The 15,030-nt window shown below is 36.8% G+C and overlaps 1 protein-coding gene across 1 annotated transcript in view; it reads right to left on the bottom strand.

Moving 5' to 3' along the window:
- Positions 1 to 15,030, bottom strand: part of ITFG1 (integrin alpha FG-GAP repeat containing 1) — a 73,826-nt gene that overhangs the window by 3,511 nt on the left and 55,285 nt on the right. The window contains exons 15-17 of the mRNA XM_027685169.1: positions 4,328 to 4,452; positions 3,393 to 3,475; positions 1,653 to 1,770 (exon numbers count right to left, since the gene is read on the bottom strand). Of these exons, the coding sequence (XP_027540970.1) occupies positions 1,653 to 1,770; positions 3,393 to 3,475; positions 4,328 to 4,452 (326 nt within the window). The remainder of the gene's footprint in view (positions 1 to 1,652; positions 1,771 to 3,392; positions 3,476 to 4,327; positions 4,453 to 15,030) is intronic.

Here is a 15,030-nt window from a genome sequence, read left to right as displayed (position 1 = left end):
AGTCAAAGTACAGGGTTTATTTTAGCTGCTGAATAAAACACTGCAGCTCAGACACACATCCTCAGGGGGATAGAAAAGATTCTAAGTGCCAGTACATATCCCCTTCCTTTCTTTGCTACAGGTACTCCAGAGATCTCCATGGGAAAATGGCATTTAGCTGGGATGGTATTTTTATGAGAGGATTACTAAGAGACAGTAAGCTAAGAACAAGCTTAGAAACAAGGAACTTTGGAGTTTAACTTTAACAATGTCAGTGATGCACAATACAGCCCTAGTGAATGTTCTTATGTGTTCAGTACCTCAACCGTTTCTTCTAAAAAGTGGGAAGGTAAAAATCAACAGGAAAAGTATAGGAATTAACACATGTTTATACAGTGGTCTGAAAATACACACAATTTATCCAAATATTGACCCTATTTTGAGCAAGACTGCAGAGTTGGAAATGAATTTATAATATAACCAATACACCACTTTATACACATACACGTCATGGGGCTTAAAATTGCTCCACAAGTACTCTGGGCTGAGTCCTTCTTTACATCACAATGCTTGAATTACTGGATGAAAAATTGTTTTAAATGGTGCCATTAAATCTCCATTTCTCCAGATGGAATTATACATACTTCCCCAACTCAAAGTCCAAGTACCTTTTCTGCTACTCCTCTTGCTTAAGATATGCTGGAGACAGAATTAAACCCAGCCAGTGCCCAGCCCAACTCCCAGTTTGCAGTGCTTTGTTGGTACAGTAGGATAGGCTAATGACAGTCATCATAAATTTCATATTTCTTTGCTTTGTGTGTTTCATTCTCAGCTTTATTATTATTTGGAGACTGTATTTAAAGTTTTGAAGAGTGAAGACTGACAGACAAATACCATTTAAATATGAAGCATGCGCAAAGCCCTCTTGAATGTTTAACAAGGTCATTTTATTTCCACAAGCACAAAATAACAAACAGTTCTACCATGTCAAAATGGGCAGTAATTTTATTTGACAGCTAAGATTATGGTTTGGGTATGTAGTAGCATTTATTGGCAATCCTGCCAGTTGGATATGATTGTGAACTGAGCATAGTTGAGAAAAATGGGAACGCATTTCTTTTGTGACATGAAAGGCCTCTTTCAAAATGCTTCTTCAAATCAATGGATTTCTATACACTGCATGTATAATTCAGACCCACAGAGCAAAGAACCAACATGCACATGATTGACTCCCTATGCATTCCTGAATGCTAATGTCAGTGCAATCAGCAGATACAGATACAGAAAAAAAAGACATTTTCCTTATTTTTAGATTAACAGCAGAACTCAAGATAAGTAAACTGAGTTTATGTTCCATTTTCCAAAACAGTTCTCCTTAAAACTTCAAAATGGAAAGCTTAGATATGAAACAGACATCTCATTTAAGTTGGCAAAAGCTTGCCCATGTTGCTCTTCATTTCCTTTTTTAAGTGACTTAGAGCTTAAATAAAAACAATGCCAATTTTTAAATTTGCAGTGAATACTAAATTAATAAACACCTTTTGGGAATTAATTCAATCTGTTTCAGAAATTATACTGTAGAAAAATAGTCAAAAGAATCTCCAATGTACAGGGCTGTAAAATATTAGGAAGTATTAAATAGTATAGAAAATATTCTAGTTAATTAAGCTTACCTTTTCTTGCCAGTGTAATATGCCAATTATTGCCAGGATGAAAACGCAGACACCAATTAAGGCTATAGCTGTGAGCAGTACAATGTTACTTGGGGTCAAATACAGCTTGGCACTCCAGCTATACAAAAAGAAAAAAACCCAAGGAAACATTAATACCCTTCATTAAGAAGCAGAAAACAGACTTAACTTACAAAGATGAAAAGAACCTGTTGGGGTAAGACAGGTGACAACTTGGTCTACAGAAACGAGCAACTCTACTTAGAGACTGAAGCTTAATGATGTTTACTTGGAAATATATGGCTTAATATAATTATTTTCAAGTAATACCATGTCTAAATGCAGTTTCTGTTTAACTTTTCACGAATGCCATGGATATCCTCAGGGAATGAGTTTTTTCTCATTAGGAGATTTATCTCCTGCCCCTGCCTGGGACAAAGTAAAATGCATAAGAAGAACTTCCACAAAAATGCCTGGGGCTTGGGAACATGGAGAAGCAGGGGGAAATAAGCCAGTAAGATGTTTCCTCCACATGAGAAGCTGCTTTTGGACAGGCTCATGGGGCCAGTTCTCTCAGTCTGACGTTTACCCAGGGACAACTGCAGTTCTAGGCAATATAACCAGTGGATTACGGCAGCAGAATGCTGGAGAGCAACAAAATTAGATATTGTAAGGGCTTCTGGAAGACATCCCTCAGACAGTGTGGGGCCCTGAGGCCCAGTGAACACCCTTTTTGTACTACAGCTTCCTGTCAGGGGACAGCTGACAGCAGCAGGCTCTGTGTTAAGGCAGCACTGAGGCCTCTCAGAAAATAACATACCTATGTTAAAAAAAAATTAAGAAGTTTTTATTATGAAATCTGATTTCTTCTGGGGATTCTATCCTCTGCTATTCTCCAGTGTCCATAAACTCCCTTTATAGGAAAGTAAAAATAGTTTAAGGATGACAGAAATTTTTTTGTGCAACTGATAGCTTAAAATACCTCCAGACTATAACTAAATTTTCATCTGGCAGATGTTATTTCTGTGGTTGTTAATTAGCAACTCAAGCAGCACATCACTTCTTAACTGTTATTTGTCCTATAGTAAAATTAACTGCTGAAACTGATGTCAGAATCATTTCTGCATGATAAATACAACTGACCTCACTGGTAGATCAAGCGGCAAAAAGCAGCTGGAATATTTGGCTAATGTTTTCTCTAATAGCAGGGAGAGAATCACGCTCTCTTTCTGGGATAAACATTTCATTTGCAAAGTGAATTCTGTGTTCAAGCTCTCTTGTAACCAAGCCATTCACCTTTACCTAAAGAAGAACATTCATACCTGCAGCAACAGCTCCTGCATTCAAAGGGCTGAACCAAAGCTCTTCTATGGAACCACACAGAACTTGCATATTTGGTGCAACAAAAATGCGTAATTCAACCATTACCATGCTTTTTTGTAATTTGTCAGTAAGAATGTTGGTACATCTAGCAAATATTTATGGGTGTTGAGCTGGTAAAACATTTTGCTTGTTTGTATGAGCTGGTAATAAATTTTGTTTCTGGGCACCATGTGAGAGTCCATGTAAATACCCGAGATGGATCCTGCTCAGGGACAGAGGCAGCTGCATCTCAGAATTGGCCCCCTGCCCTTGTTCTCCAATTTACTTTTATACAAGTATTTTTATACAGACATGTAATGCCTAATTTAAACTATGTATTAATGTAATTTTGTGAAGTGCAAATCAAAATGATGAAGTTACCTTCGAGGAACATTATGAGGATAGGGAATGACTATAAGCTGGGAGTTTGGTATGATAGCTGTCCATTCCTGTTTTCTTATGGACTGAAAGAAAAACAAAGGCTCTGTCAATTCCTAACTAAACAACATACTTAAAAGGAAAGAAATTCTCTGTTGAAACATAGAATAGGAGAAACAAAACCCCCATTTTTAAAAAGAATTTTAAATATAAGAGATTAATCCCTTCTGTTTAAACTTTTTATTCTGAAAGCTCCAAAGTGCTTAAAAAAAACCCAAAAGAGTAAAAAGCAAATAACTGTTTCTGACATGAAACACAGCATCTGCTTAAAGTACAAAGCAACAACACAATAAGGAAAGAAGAAAAGAATCAACTATACAAAGCAGGCAGGCAAAGCAATTATCCAAATCAGAATTTGGTCAATTTGACTACCTTACTTTTTAAAGTAGTACCATCAGATCTTTAAAGACTGGAAATGGTGAGGACCCCACTTTTATGTTTCATCTGAAGATTAGAGAATCACAGTAACCTCCACCTCCCATCACACTGATCATGGTTTTATCACCAAGGCAGAAAGGATTATGTGAGTTCCAGGCTGGCCAGACCAATCTCAGGAAAGCCTTACAGCAACTACAGTCCATAATAATTGGACTGTCAGATCTAACACCCACTTGCCCTACAAACTACATACCTGTGCTAACACTTAAGAGACAGCTTCAGTCATCCTTTGGTCTTAGCATTGGCCTCAGAACTTACATACTCCCAAACTCCAGGCATACATCGTTCTCTGGGGCAAACTTTTCTGTATTAAAACTTCTTTGATATTCTTACTTCAGAGACTTAAAATAAAGAGTGTCCCTAGCAGTATTTCCATCTAAACTCTTTTAGGAAAGGTAACACCATAAACATTAGCTTGACAATCTTAAATCTCAACTCACCTTTTCTCCTAGGGGACGAGGAATGCCAACATACAAATGGTCGAGGAAGTTGGCACTACGTCCCAAGCCCAGCACGTTGTAGGGCAACTGCAGAGAGTAATGTGCTGACTGACTGAGCTGTCCAGCTGAAATAAAACCAGAAAAGAAGACTGAGCAGGTATTTTGGGTGAAAAAAAGCCCCAAAATCAACTGCCAAACCACCAACTTGCTAGACAAACACACACTTCACAGTCAGTAATAAAAACGTTTAACAAAATTTTACCAATCATATGATTATTTAATTCTTAAAGGTTCAGTCCTGCATTTGCAAACTGTTTGTGGGCACTCACTAGGAGAACAAGCTTAAATGATTATTTCTAAGAAAGACAATTCTTTTGAGCACCATTTATATGTTAAACCAAGTATCCCTTATTTGTTACAAGTGGAGAAGAAATCAACTATCCACATTTATTTTGATATGATTAATGCCAAGTCTTTTGCCCCACTGATTTACAAGATCAGACTCAACATATGAAGGTTCACTTTAATTCTTGTTAATCAGTGATTACTACTGAGTCACAAAATTAGCTATGTAAATTCTCATGAACAAATGTTCAAATAATAGATTGATTTAATGAAAACAGGATTACAGGGGTTGCAAGTTAATAATAATTAAAGAAGAAACTGTAGGGGAAAAACCAGATTGTTGGTTTCTTGAAAAGGCAGTAGGGAAACAGACAAGTGTTGCAGCTACCCACAAGTTCACTGACATCCCATTTCCAAAGTATCCAGTTATTCCATTGAAATAAAAAAATCTTGTAATCTTTTAATTTCTGGCAAACAGATTCAGATCCTCTGTAGATTCTTTGTTCATTCTCTAGAAAGCCTCTTAGTGAGTGATCTGGTTACACAGCAGGAACGGTATCAGCACCTCATAAACTGCAGGGAATCCAGCCCGGATTAACAGAAATGAGCTCAAGAGATACTTGACAGCCAGAAGTAGGTTTACGTGACCAAAAGGAAGTGTTTTTCACAGGATGTGATGTAGTCAGTATTTCTAGAGCATCAGATTTTTCTCTGCTTTGACCCCTGACAGATTCTGCCTGAAAATGGAAATTAAAAATAAGTGACAAAACACAACTGAATGTGAATTAAAGGACAGGAATTCATTTGTAATGAATTTACAGCCAACTCCTTTTTGCCTCTCCACACTCTCATCCAAGGCTTGATTCTGGAAGTTGGCACTTTGCTGTAGTATTGGAGGATGATAATTTTGAATCCCTCTTCAGTACAATGATTACTTCATGCTCTCTCTTTCTGAACCCTCCTGCCCTTCACCAGCTCTTGAGGAAGCCACTTGCCATTTGCTGTCAGACATGTTTTGAAACAGGCCTGTTTAATCATTAGGTAAATATTCTGTATTATTGTAGCCTTAGAGCTATGATAACTTTACTTTAAAAAGGAAGATAAATGTCAAATAAATACAGAGCTCCAGATGAGATCTGAAAAATCAGCCTGATGCAGTTACCTCTTTATTAAGCTAAAATGCTATTAGCAAAAAAAAAAAACCAGTAACAGTCTTCCTAAAGATTATACATATTTTAGATTTACTTTTCCCCTGTGTCAACCATGTAATGAGCAAGCAGATGAGAAATATTTAAATTGGATTTGTACTTTCAGTGCTCTGTTATGAGGGCAAGGTGTACTGTGCATATTGTTAAATTTCTCCATTATGGAAGATGTGACACTGATGAGCAGCTTTTCTCTTTAAGAACAAGGATTTTTCCAGTAAGTTGAGATAACAGGGTAAGATCTGAGTCCTGAGACTGCCCTTGCTTTGTCACTGCCTTCCCTGACATGATCTTGGCTAAAATGCTCAATCTCTAGGTGTCATTTTCCAAATCTAAAATGTGAATAATTCCCAAATTAGAGGAAATATCTGAAAGCTCTAGTTACCAACATAAAAGTAACAAGGAATGAAGGTGGGTTTATTAAATTTGACTTAGTTATAAAAACAAATCAGGTATGTGTTACTTGATCATGCTGTAATAAAGAATTTTAAAATTTGGTTCACTAATACTGAAGGATTTTCCCCAAAAGAACAAAGTACTGCTGTAACATGTAACACTGAAAAGCTTTCAGAGTTACTTCTGAGTGAAATATTTAGGATCATGAAAAGACTGCAACTAAGATCTTGCTTTTTTTCTTTCATCATACAAATGAAATGAATGTCAACTAAATTAAAGGAAATAAAAGAAAATGTCATATACTGTGTGCAGTCAGCCTTAAAGAGGTTAGAGAATCAGATACTGCAGCTGCAATTCTTAAAGCACTGAATAATTTCATGGCTACTAACACTGGTTCTTATGCCTACTAAGATAAGGATAATGAAATCTTATGCTTCAGGATGTAAATAGATCATTTGCAAAGGTCAGAAAGGAATGTTTTCTTCTACACAGCAGGCAGAAAATGTGCACATACCTATTTTTTTATTTGCCTTTAAAGTGGAAGGTATTAACCAAGCAGGATGATAGCATATAGAAGGTTCTAGTTTACATTAAAGCTGACTAAGCACAGGAGATCTTTGAGACTATTTTTTGCTTTACTCCCTCTATATCTATCATAAATTCTGTTTGATGCTTACTGAAATATTCCATTTAGAATTGCGACCAAGTAATTAAGAATGACAACTACTCATCTGAGAAACATAAAAGCCCTGAATCAACATGAAAAATAAAATGAGAAATTACAGAGAGTAGTGTCAATAGTTTATTGTCATATCTGAAGTTCTCAGTCACTGGTAATTAATTTACTTATGAAAATATTTCAGATTTAATTTAAATAGCAATTTGCCCTGTTGTAAAACTATTGTGAACAGCTTGTTCTGAGATAATTTTAAAATACTGTTGCATCTTCAAGGAGGAGGGTGGGATTTATTTCTTACACTAGAATTGTTCTTTAGGCTTTTGGAGGTCTGTGCAGGTAGATGGAGGAAGTGGTTGTTACTTCACAGTTTGTTTTGCTTCATCAGTAGACAAAAATTGAAACTCTTCCTCCTGACCATGTTTTTCTTTTTGACACTGCTTTTAAGACTATTCAACACTATGTCTTTTGCCCAATGCTTCTTGTTTCAAATCTGTTATTTCGAAGCATCCAGCTATCATGGGCTTTGGTGTCAGTGGAGGTTTGTATTTTTGTTTCAAATCATAAATCACTAAGTAAGTTTGTTGCTTCAAAAAACCTTGGGCAGAATAAAATCCTCAACATTTTCGGACACGGTTTTCAGTGGTTTCAGCCTGTCAGAGATCAAATTTGTAAGAAATAGCTAATCTCAGAAGATTTTGTGGAGTTTTATATGCAGAAACCATCCTGGACATGTCTGAATCAATCTCCTTACTTTTGAAGTCTGGCATATAAAATTGGAAGCAATATGTGTCATTAACCTTTGCAAAGTCTTGTCTGAAAAGCAGAGTGATGTGTCGTCTGTGACACACACAGTCCTTGTTCTTTTACACCTGAATTAAGTCATTTTGCTTCTGTTCCCATTATCCTGATGTAAACTTGCTGAAAGCTCAAGGGTACCTGCTCTCCCCTGAGCTGAACTGTAACATCCTCAGCAGCTTATTTCAGGCAGCAGAAGCGCTTAAATGACGAATTTCACTTTCTGAAGGGGAGGTGATTGTGTTTACATGTAGAAGCAATGCCTTGTTTAAACAGCACTGATAAGATGGATTTATGAACAGCCTACCTGAACCTACAGAAATAGATGCACAATACTGATAGTGTTCAATCAGTTTAAATAAGCTTATTTTGTGAAATTAAATAGAGCAGAACGTACAAGATCACTACACAGAACTGAAAGACTAATGGAAAATGATTTCAAGCTTGTGGTTTCCTGAAGCACCATTCTTATAATTTTTTAATTATGATTTTCTTGACAAAATATCATTTGCATTTAAGTAGTCAATTAAAGCCATTAAGATTATTTCAAAATACAGTAATATTTAGGCTTTCAAAAGTTCCCCAAAATTCAATATACTAGGGCTGAAAAGCTAAACATATTTTCATAAATAAAAATGCTATGTCATTATTTCTTCCAGTTGCTACATTGTCCTCTAATTTGCAAAATGATGTATTTACCAGAAGCCTTAATACATCCACCAGAATAGTAACTGAAGGTATTTGTGAAATGTGAATCAACTTGTCAAAAAACCTGAAAAATCTAATGGAGTTAGAAAATGTAACAAGGAATTGCTTAGTTTTAGATATACATTATTTTTATATTTTGACAATGTAGGCATATTTTCTGGTAAAAACCCCAGTATCTGAGTTTTAGCCTTTAGTGTCAGACTTCCGTACCATCACCTACCTTAATACTGAGGTCAGCACAGCAATGACTGCTTTTACATAGATTAAATAAACATATACAACCTAGAAAAAGTAAAAATTATTCAAAAAAATGCCATGCAGAAGTTGCCTGGATTGCTGCATAGCTGGGAACAACATGCACTCAACAGCTGGAATGAGACAAAGCCAGTTCAAGGTTTAAGTACCATTTCCCAGCGAATGTGTGTCACTTCAGCTGCACAGTTGAAACACTACAGTGATATTTAATTTACAGTCATTCCTGGTACTGTGCTATGTTGCACAAAGTGTTTTCCCATCTTTTGAAGCTGGCAGCACTTTATTTTACTTGAAAACATGCCAAAACAAGTTACAGCAAGAGAAAGGGAAAATATAACTGATAGTAATTACAGACCCATGGAATATGCTTAAGAATTTACAAGCAGCTTTCAGGAAAAAAAACCCAAAAACACCAAACAAAAGCCCAGCAACTTCAAACTTGAAAGCTTTTTAGAAAGTTGGAGAATTTGATTTCCTTGGCTTTAGTTGACAGCTTTACTTCAGTTCCCTTATTACTGCCTTTGGAGTTGTAGGTCACTGGCTGGAAAAAAAAATAGTGGAGAAAGAGCTCTTCTTCTGCTTAAAATTACACAGTGGTAACTCCAGCTTTCTGGGGCTGAGGGTGTCTCCCTGTTCTCCTCAGCTGGTTGCCTCTTTTCCTTAGTCTACCCAATAGGGAATTCCAGATTAATGCAGTACACAACTTCACCTCTCAACCTTTTCTGCAATACCTTATTCTGGAGTCCTAGAAATAATATGGGAAAGGGAATTCAAAGTGCACACTTGTAACTTTGACACCAATGACTTGCAGTGCTGCCAACACTCTTCTGCAAACCCAAACTCCAAACCTGATTCATTTATATGAGAATATGTATTTTCAAGAAAGATAACTCTGCACCATAAAATTGTAGAAGTAAAACTAGTTAAGTCTTTAAAACCCCTCAAATGATAAAATGATCATATTGCTGATATTCCAACCACTTGCACGGGGGACAGCTGTGTCATTTGTAAATATCTGAGGTGAAGTAATATTGCATGCAACAAGTTCAAATAGTTTTCTAAACAAAAGAGAGTTATATAGAAAAACATACTAGCAGGGTATTCTCACCTACAGCAACCAGAAAATCCCTCTTAATAGAATCCCACTATTCAATTATTGAATTATTCCAGCTTGTTCCATGAACACACTCTTCTTTCTTTATAGTGGAATTCTACAGAATTAACCCTGCAGTGTCAAATGGCCATTGAAAATAAGCTTACTTTGCTTTTTTTCTGGTACATATTGCAACGTTTATGTTTAAATTCGTGACTAAAAAGGTTGCTAGACATTTGTGTTCACCTCACAATTCAATTTAGTTAAACAGCAGGAGAACTCAATGCAACAACAGGGAAGAGTAAGCAGATTTCAAAAAACCAGAAGGGCACGACTTCACAGCATGTGAAAGGTCATTCTGCCATGGAAGGTTTAAAACAAAACAAAGCAAAACCAGCAAAATGAAAGAGCTGTGAAATGAGAGCTGCAAAGGCCATCAGTCTACACAGCTTCAGTCACACAGATGCTTAAACAAATTATGACTTGATCCATATGAGCCATTCAATGAAACTGCTCATATGATCACCTTATGCCCACATGTGGATATGGATCTTTGAGTAAACCTTAAACATTTATTGTTCTGTTGTTCCTGGCCCACAGGATTAGTATGTCTGGTAGACACAAGCTGCAATTATGACCTTATTTATTTCAAACTCTATCAGTGTATTTTTACTTCAAGAGAGAAAATTAAGATGTCTGTAGAACTGGTTGACACACAGAAGATATTCTCCCAGTAAAATCCAATGAAAGCCTGGAAATGCAGATGTAAAGCTGAAAATCCTGGCTGGCACTCATACTTAACTGTGGGATCTCCTAAACAATAACAACTCCAAGAGAGATGGGCAGTGGAGAAGGCAGATCACAGGAAATGGATCACAAAGTGCAGCTTAGATTTGAGTTTGTGTACTTCCCCCGGATTTACACCTGGAGCTGACCTGATCTCAAGCATGAAATTCCTCAAATATTTGAATAAGCTGTTGCAGTTGATTTTCCTCTCAGGGAGAGAAGGTCTGTGGAGATATTAACCACAGATGTAAGGCCCAGTGCTTCTCAATTCTAATGCTCACGTTGGCAATTGCTGTTCCCTGTAGCTAATTGAACAGTATTTCTTGTTGTAAGATTACAAGTGAATTGAGCAATGGGAAAATAAAAGCAGAGAATACACGCTAATTATTATTCTGATATCTTTTAACAACATACTGGAATGTTAATAGGAAAGAGAACAATTCTAACAATGTTTTTAAAAAAGCCCTCATAATTATGCAAATTTTCTGTCGTTAAGGCTTGGCAGATCAAAGGACCTTAAAACAAATTAGATAAGGACAGCCATATGGGCCTTTTTACTTTACTCTTTGCACGAATATTGCCTACATGAAAAGTACCCTAGTTCACAACTAAAGTCCTGCAGAATTTAGGAGATCAGAAGCAGAATGGGGACATTGCTTTGAGTACTTTATGATTTACTAAAGCCCAGGGCTGGAGGGATAACTTAAAGTGACTCCTTTCAGTGGTCCTGCCAGTACCTCTTCCTCAGTTGAGACCAGCCCTAGAGCCAATAAATAACATCAGCTGACTTGGAGGGGGGACAAAAAAAGTAATGATGAGTTTTAGTTTTGTTAGAAAAAGAACTATGTTTTCACTCACATTATTTATTGGGAAAGAGATTGATTATTTTAAAATTTTTATTATCTCATTATTTCTTTCAGATAATTAAAAGTTTCAGATATGGATTGTTCCATAATATTATATAAGGAATGCAAATAAGTTGATGAAAATTAGTTTTAAAATAGTACATTGATGCCATACTTTAAAAAGCTTAATGCAGAAAAGATGTAGGTTTATACATGGCCCAGAAATGCCATGTGGGTTTGATATTGCCTACCAACACACAAAAAACATTCCTTGATGTATTTATTGATAGTCAAATAGAACAGGATTATGATGTAATAGGCTGTTTTTCAAGATAACAACCTGTAGGCCAGCAATTGTAGTTAGAACATTTACTGAATTTTACAAATAGAACTTGCAAAAGAAGAAAGTCTAGCTACAAACTTAATGTAATACCTTCAGAAAACATGACTTTGAAAAGTTCTTGCAGGAATTATACACTCTCAAAAAAATCTATGAATTTATTAGAGCTGAGAAACTGATCAAAGGCAGCATTAGAAAATTCCCTGTAGCAATCCTGCTACAGTCATAAATGCACTTGGAATTCATTACTGTTATTTCCTAATGTCAAAACAGAAAAGGAAATTCATCATGTCTGGACTCTGTTAGGTTTTTATTATTGTAAATATGGTAGCAGTGAAGGTAATATAGCAATATTAAATCATAGTTGATAGCTGTTCTTAAATTGTAAAAACATTCAATTTCTAAAAGCTCTGCCCTCCCTAAAATACCCAAACAAACAAACAAACCACAAAGTCGTAATCAGCCAAATTCAGCAAACCCTAATGATAATGCTTAAGAAAAATGTATTTGTTTTTGTTCTTGGAACAGAGAAACAAACAAACAAACAAATTAGGAAAACGATACATGGAATGGATCCAAATTTTAAGCTAGTTCTATTCCACAAAGATATAAGGAATTTCTAAGATAAGTGCATTGTTCCATGCCACAGAGGAAGAAAAAAACATCAGATTTCTAAGTCGGAGATTGTGTTAAATATAAATAAGTAGTAAGAGCTAAAAACTTCTCTGACTACATGAACAATGAATTTATATGAGTATAATTAGACTTAAACAAAGGTCATGTTGTTTTTCTGATTTATAGACAATTTATAGCACTTCTCTAAAGAAGAAGAACAAAGGGCAGTTTGATGGTTTTGCTAATGTGTTCCTTAGGCAAAAGATGTCTTTTTTGTCACTTGGACAGAGTTACTCATCAGTATTCCTGATTCTCTGATAGTAAGACTGGGATTCACAAGTCATGTGGCCAAAGGAAATAGGAAGATGTGCTTGCAATAAGTTTAATTCACATGGGTGCACCAAATTTAGGCAGGCCTGCAGTAAGTCCCAGTGAGCCTGAAGGAATAAATACATTGCACTCCTTTACACCCATGATTTCTTCATTTAGATGCCCTTTCACCAAGTGAATGCACTCACTGAACTTGCAGTGGCAGGCTGGAAATTTTTGTAATATAGAATTTATAGGAGTTTCCAGTAGCTCTGACAGCAGCTCTTGGGAAGAGCCCCAAAGAGGACAGAGGGGCACTGCAAGTACAGTTAACAACAAAGGAGGATTAATGATGTCCCACTCTTTACCAAGCCATGAACTGCATTCCAAACATTTCTATTTTTGTTGTTTTGAAAAACATGTCTTTCAAAAAAGGAACAGGTACAACACAATTCCTTGTATTCAACAGCCTATGTCCTACTAGTACCCTACCAGAAATTCTACTCTAAAACCAACATACAACATGGAAGCAAAAAGAGGACAACACCCAAGATAACCAAACATCAAGAACAGAAGAGAGAAGGCACTCCAATGTGGATTAAAGTCATATGGATAACACAGTAGGAATCTATAGAAACCTGTCCTGAGGAAAATGCCATTAAAAAAAAAAGGGTAGAAGCTGTGAAATAAGGGATGTCTGAATATGAATTCTGTATGTTCCTGTATGGAACCTGCAACACCTTAAGCCTTATCTTCTATTTTCCCATACACCCTCCCCAGTGCATGGAGCTTTGTCCTGCTGTGCTCCTTTGTTCCTGCTTGGACAAGAAGATCTATGGCTGTGGCTCATTGCAGCTGCCATGTGCTGACCACATGGCCAGTCTGAGGGCAAAACCAGACCAAAGAGCTGTTCATCTCTGACTCAAGTCTTCTCCTCACGCGGAATTTTGTCCCCTACCTGACTGATGACTTTTAGAGAACTGGTAGGGTTTTATTTGAGGCACATATGCTCCAGCTAAGATTGACTTAAGTAAGGTAGTGGATTCAAGAGTTATTAGGGGTCACAACCAACCACAAAGACAGCAAACTGAGGACAGTTTCCCATCCACAGGAATTGAGGTTTTTGAGGGATAAGAAAAAAATGCTGTGTAGACCTTTACCAGTACGCTCTGATTTGTGCCTTGGCTCTGTCAAAGCTTCATCCTGGTAACTGGCAATAAGGGGCTCTGCCAGTCCTGACCCAGCACTGGCTGCCCGAGGGCTCGGGTTGGAGGGTCTAAGGGAGTGTAGTGTAACTAAACATCTCTGAACTCATCAGGGGGTTTTAAGTGTTCCCCACTAAATATGTAAGCTCTTCTTACATTTAGCTTATGAGCAAACCTTCAGAGAGATGAAGCTGAGCGTACAACTGGCAGGATTATTAGTTTATTAAAATGAATTTGTGCAACAATTAGAAAAAACACCCTACATTTTCACGTGTTAGCATTAATTATTAGTTTGATTAAAACATAGGCTAATACTTTCAAGCTTTCAAACCCATATTTAAGCATGTATGAATACAGAAGTGATACAGAATACTAGGATATGTTTTTGCATCTATCTGGTTTGTATTTCAGGACATCTTCTTTCTCTTCAATTTTTTTCTAGGGTGGAATTAACAGTCCTGAGCACACTATTCAAGGTGAGAGCATTACCATTGATTTAGATTGATTTAGGACCTTAACATGTCAGGATTTCCCCCCCTAAAATTATTGCTATGATTTAAATCAGTGTTATACAGAAGTCAGTCTTCCCAGTGCACTGCTGGAAGCTTTTTTTTTTAAATCAGTGTTTAATTTGAAATGAGACTGGAGTGACAGATGCAGGTGACTGTCACCCTGGGGAAGGAGCCACAGTGGCACCACTCACAGACGTGCACACTCTGATCATGTTTCAGCCTGAGAGTTTGGGATATGCTGCCTAAGCAAGAATTGAGTCCTTTATAGTCCTAAGATTAACAGTCATAAGTTAGACTAACAGACCACTAAGTACCTGTGTCCTCTACGAGCCACTAGTGCATACTCAGGAAGGCAGCATCAACCCCAGGGTATTCTAACACCAGGCCCTGCTTGGACCATGGCTTCATGGATTATTCTTTTTTTGGTTACTTTTTTTTGGACTCCTGCAAACTGAGGCATCTGCAGTATCTCAGGCCATTAAATCACTACTTAAGCTATAAGTTTCATGAAGCACTTCTTCCCATTTCTTTTGACCCTGTTACCTAATGATTCTTTGATACCCTGTAGTTCTTTTATTACCAGAAAGGATGCAGCCATTCCCTCTCCAGCTTCCT

The sequence above is a fragment of the Neopelma chrysocephalum genome, unplaced genomic scaffold (genome assembly GCF_003984885.1).
Source record: "Neopelma chrysocephalum unplaced genomic scaffold, ASM398488v2 Primary Assembly neopelma1_68, whole genome shotgun sequence".
In the NCBI taxonomy this organism is placed as follows: domain Eukaryota; kingdom Metazoa; phylum Chordata; class Aves; order Passeriformes; family Pipridae; genus Neopelma; species Neopelma chrysocephalum.
The sequence above is the reverse complement of the archived record's forward strand: the minus strand, read 5'-3'. Positions and strand labels throughout refer to the sequence as shown.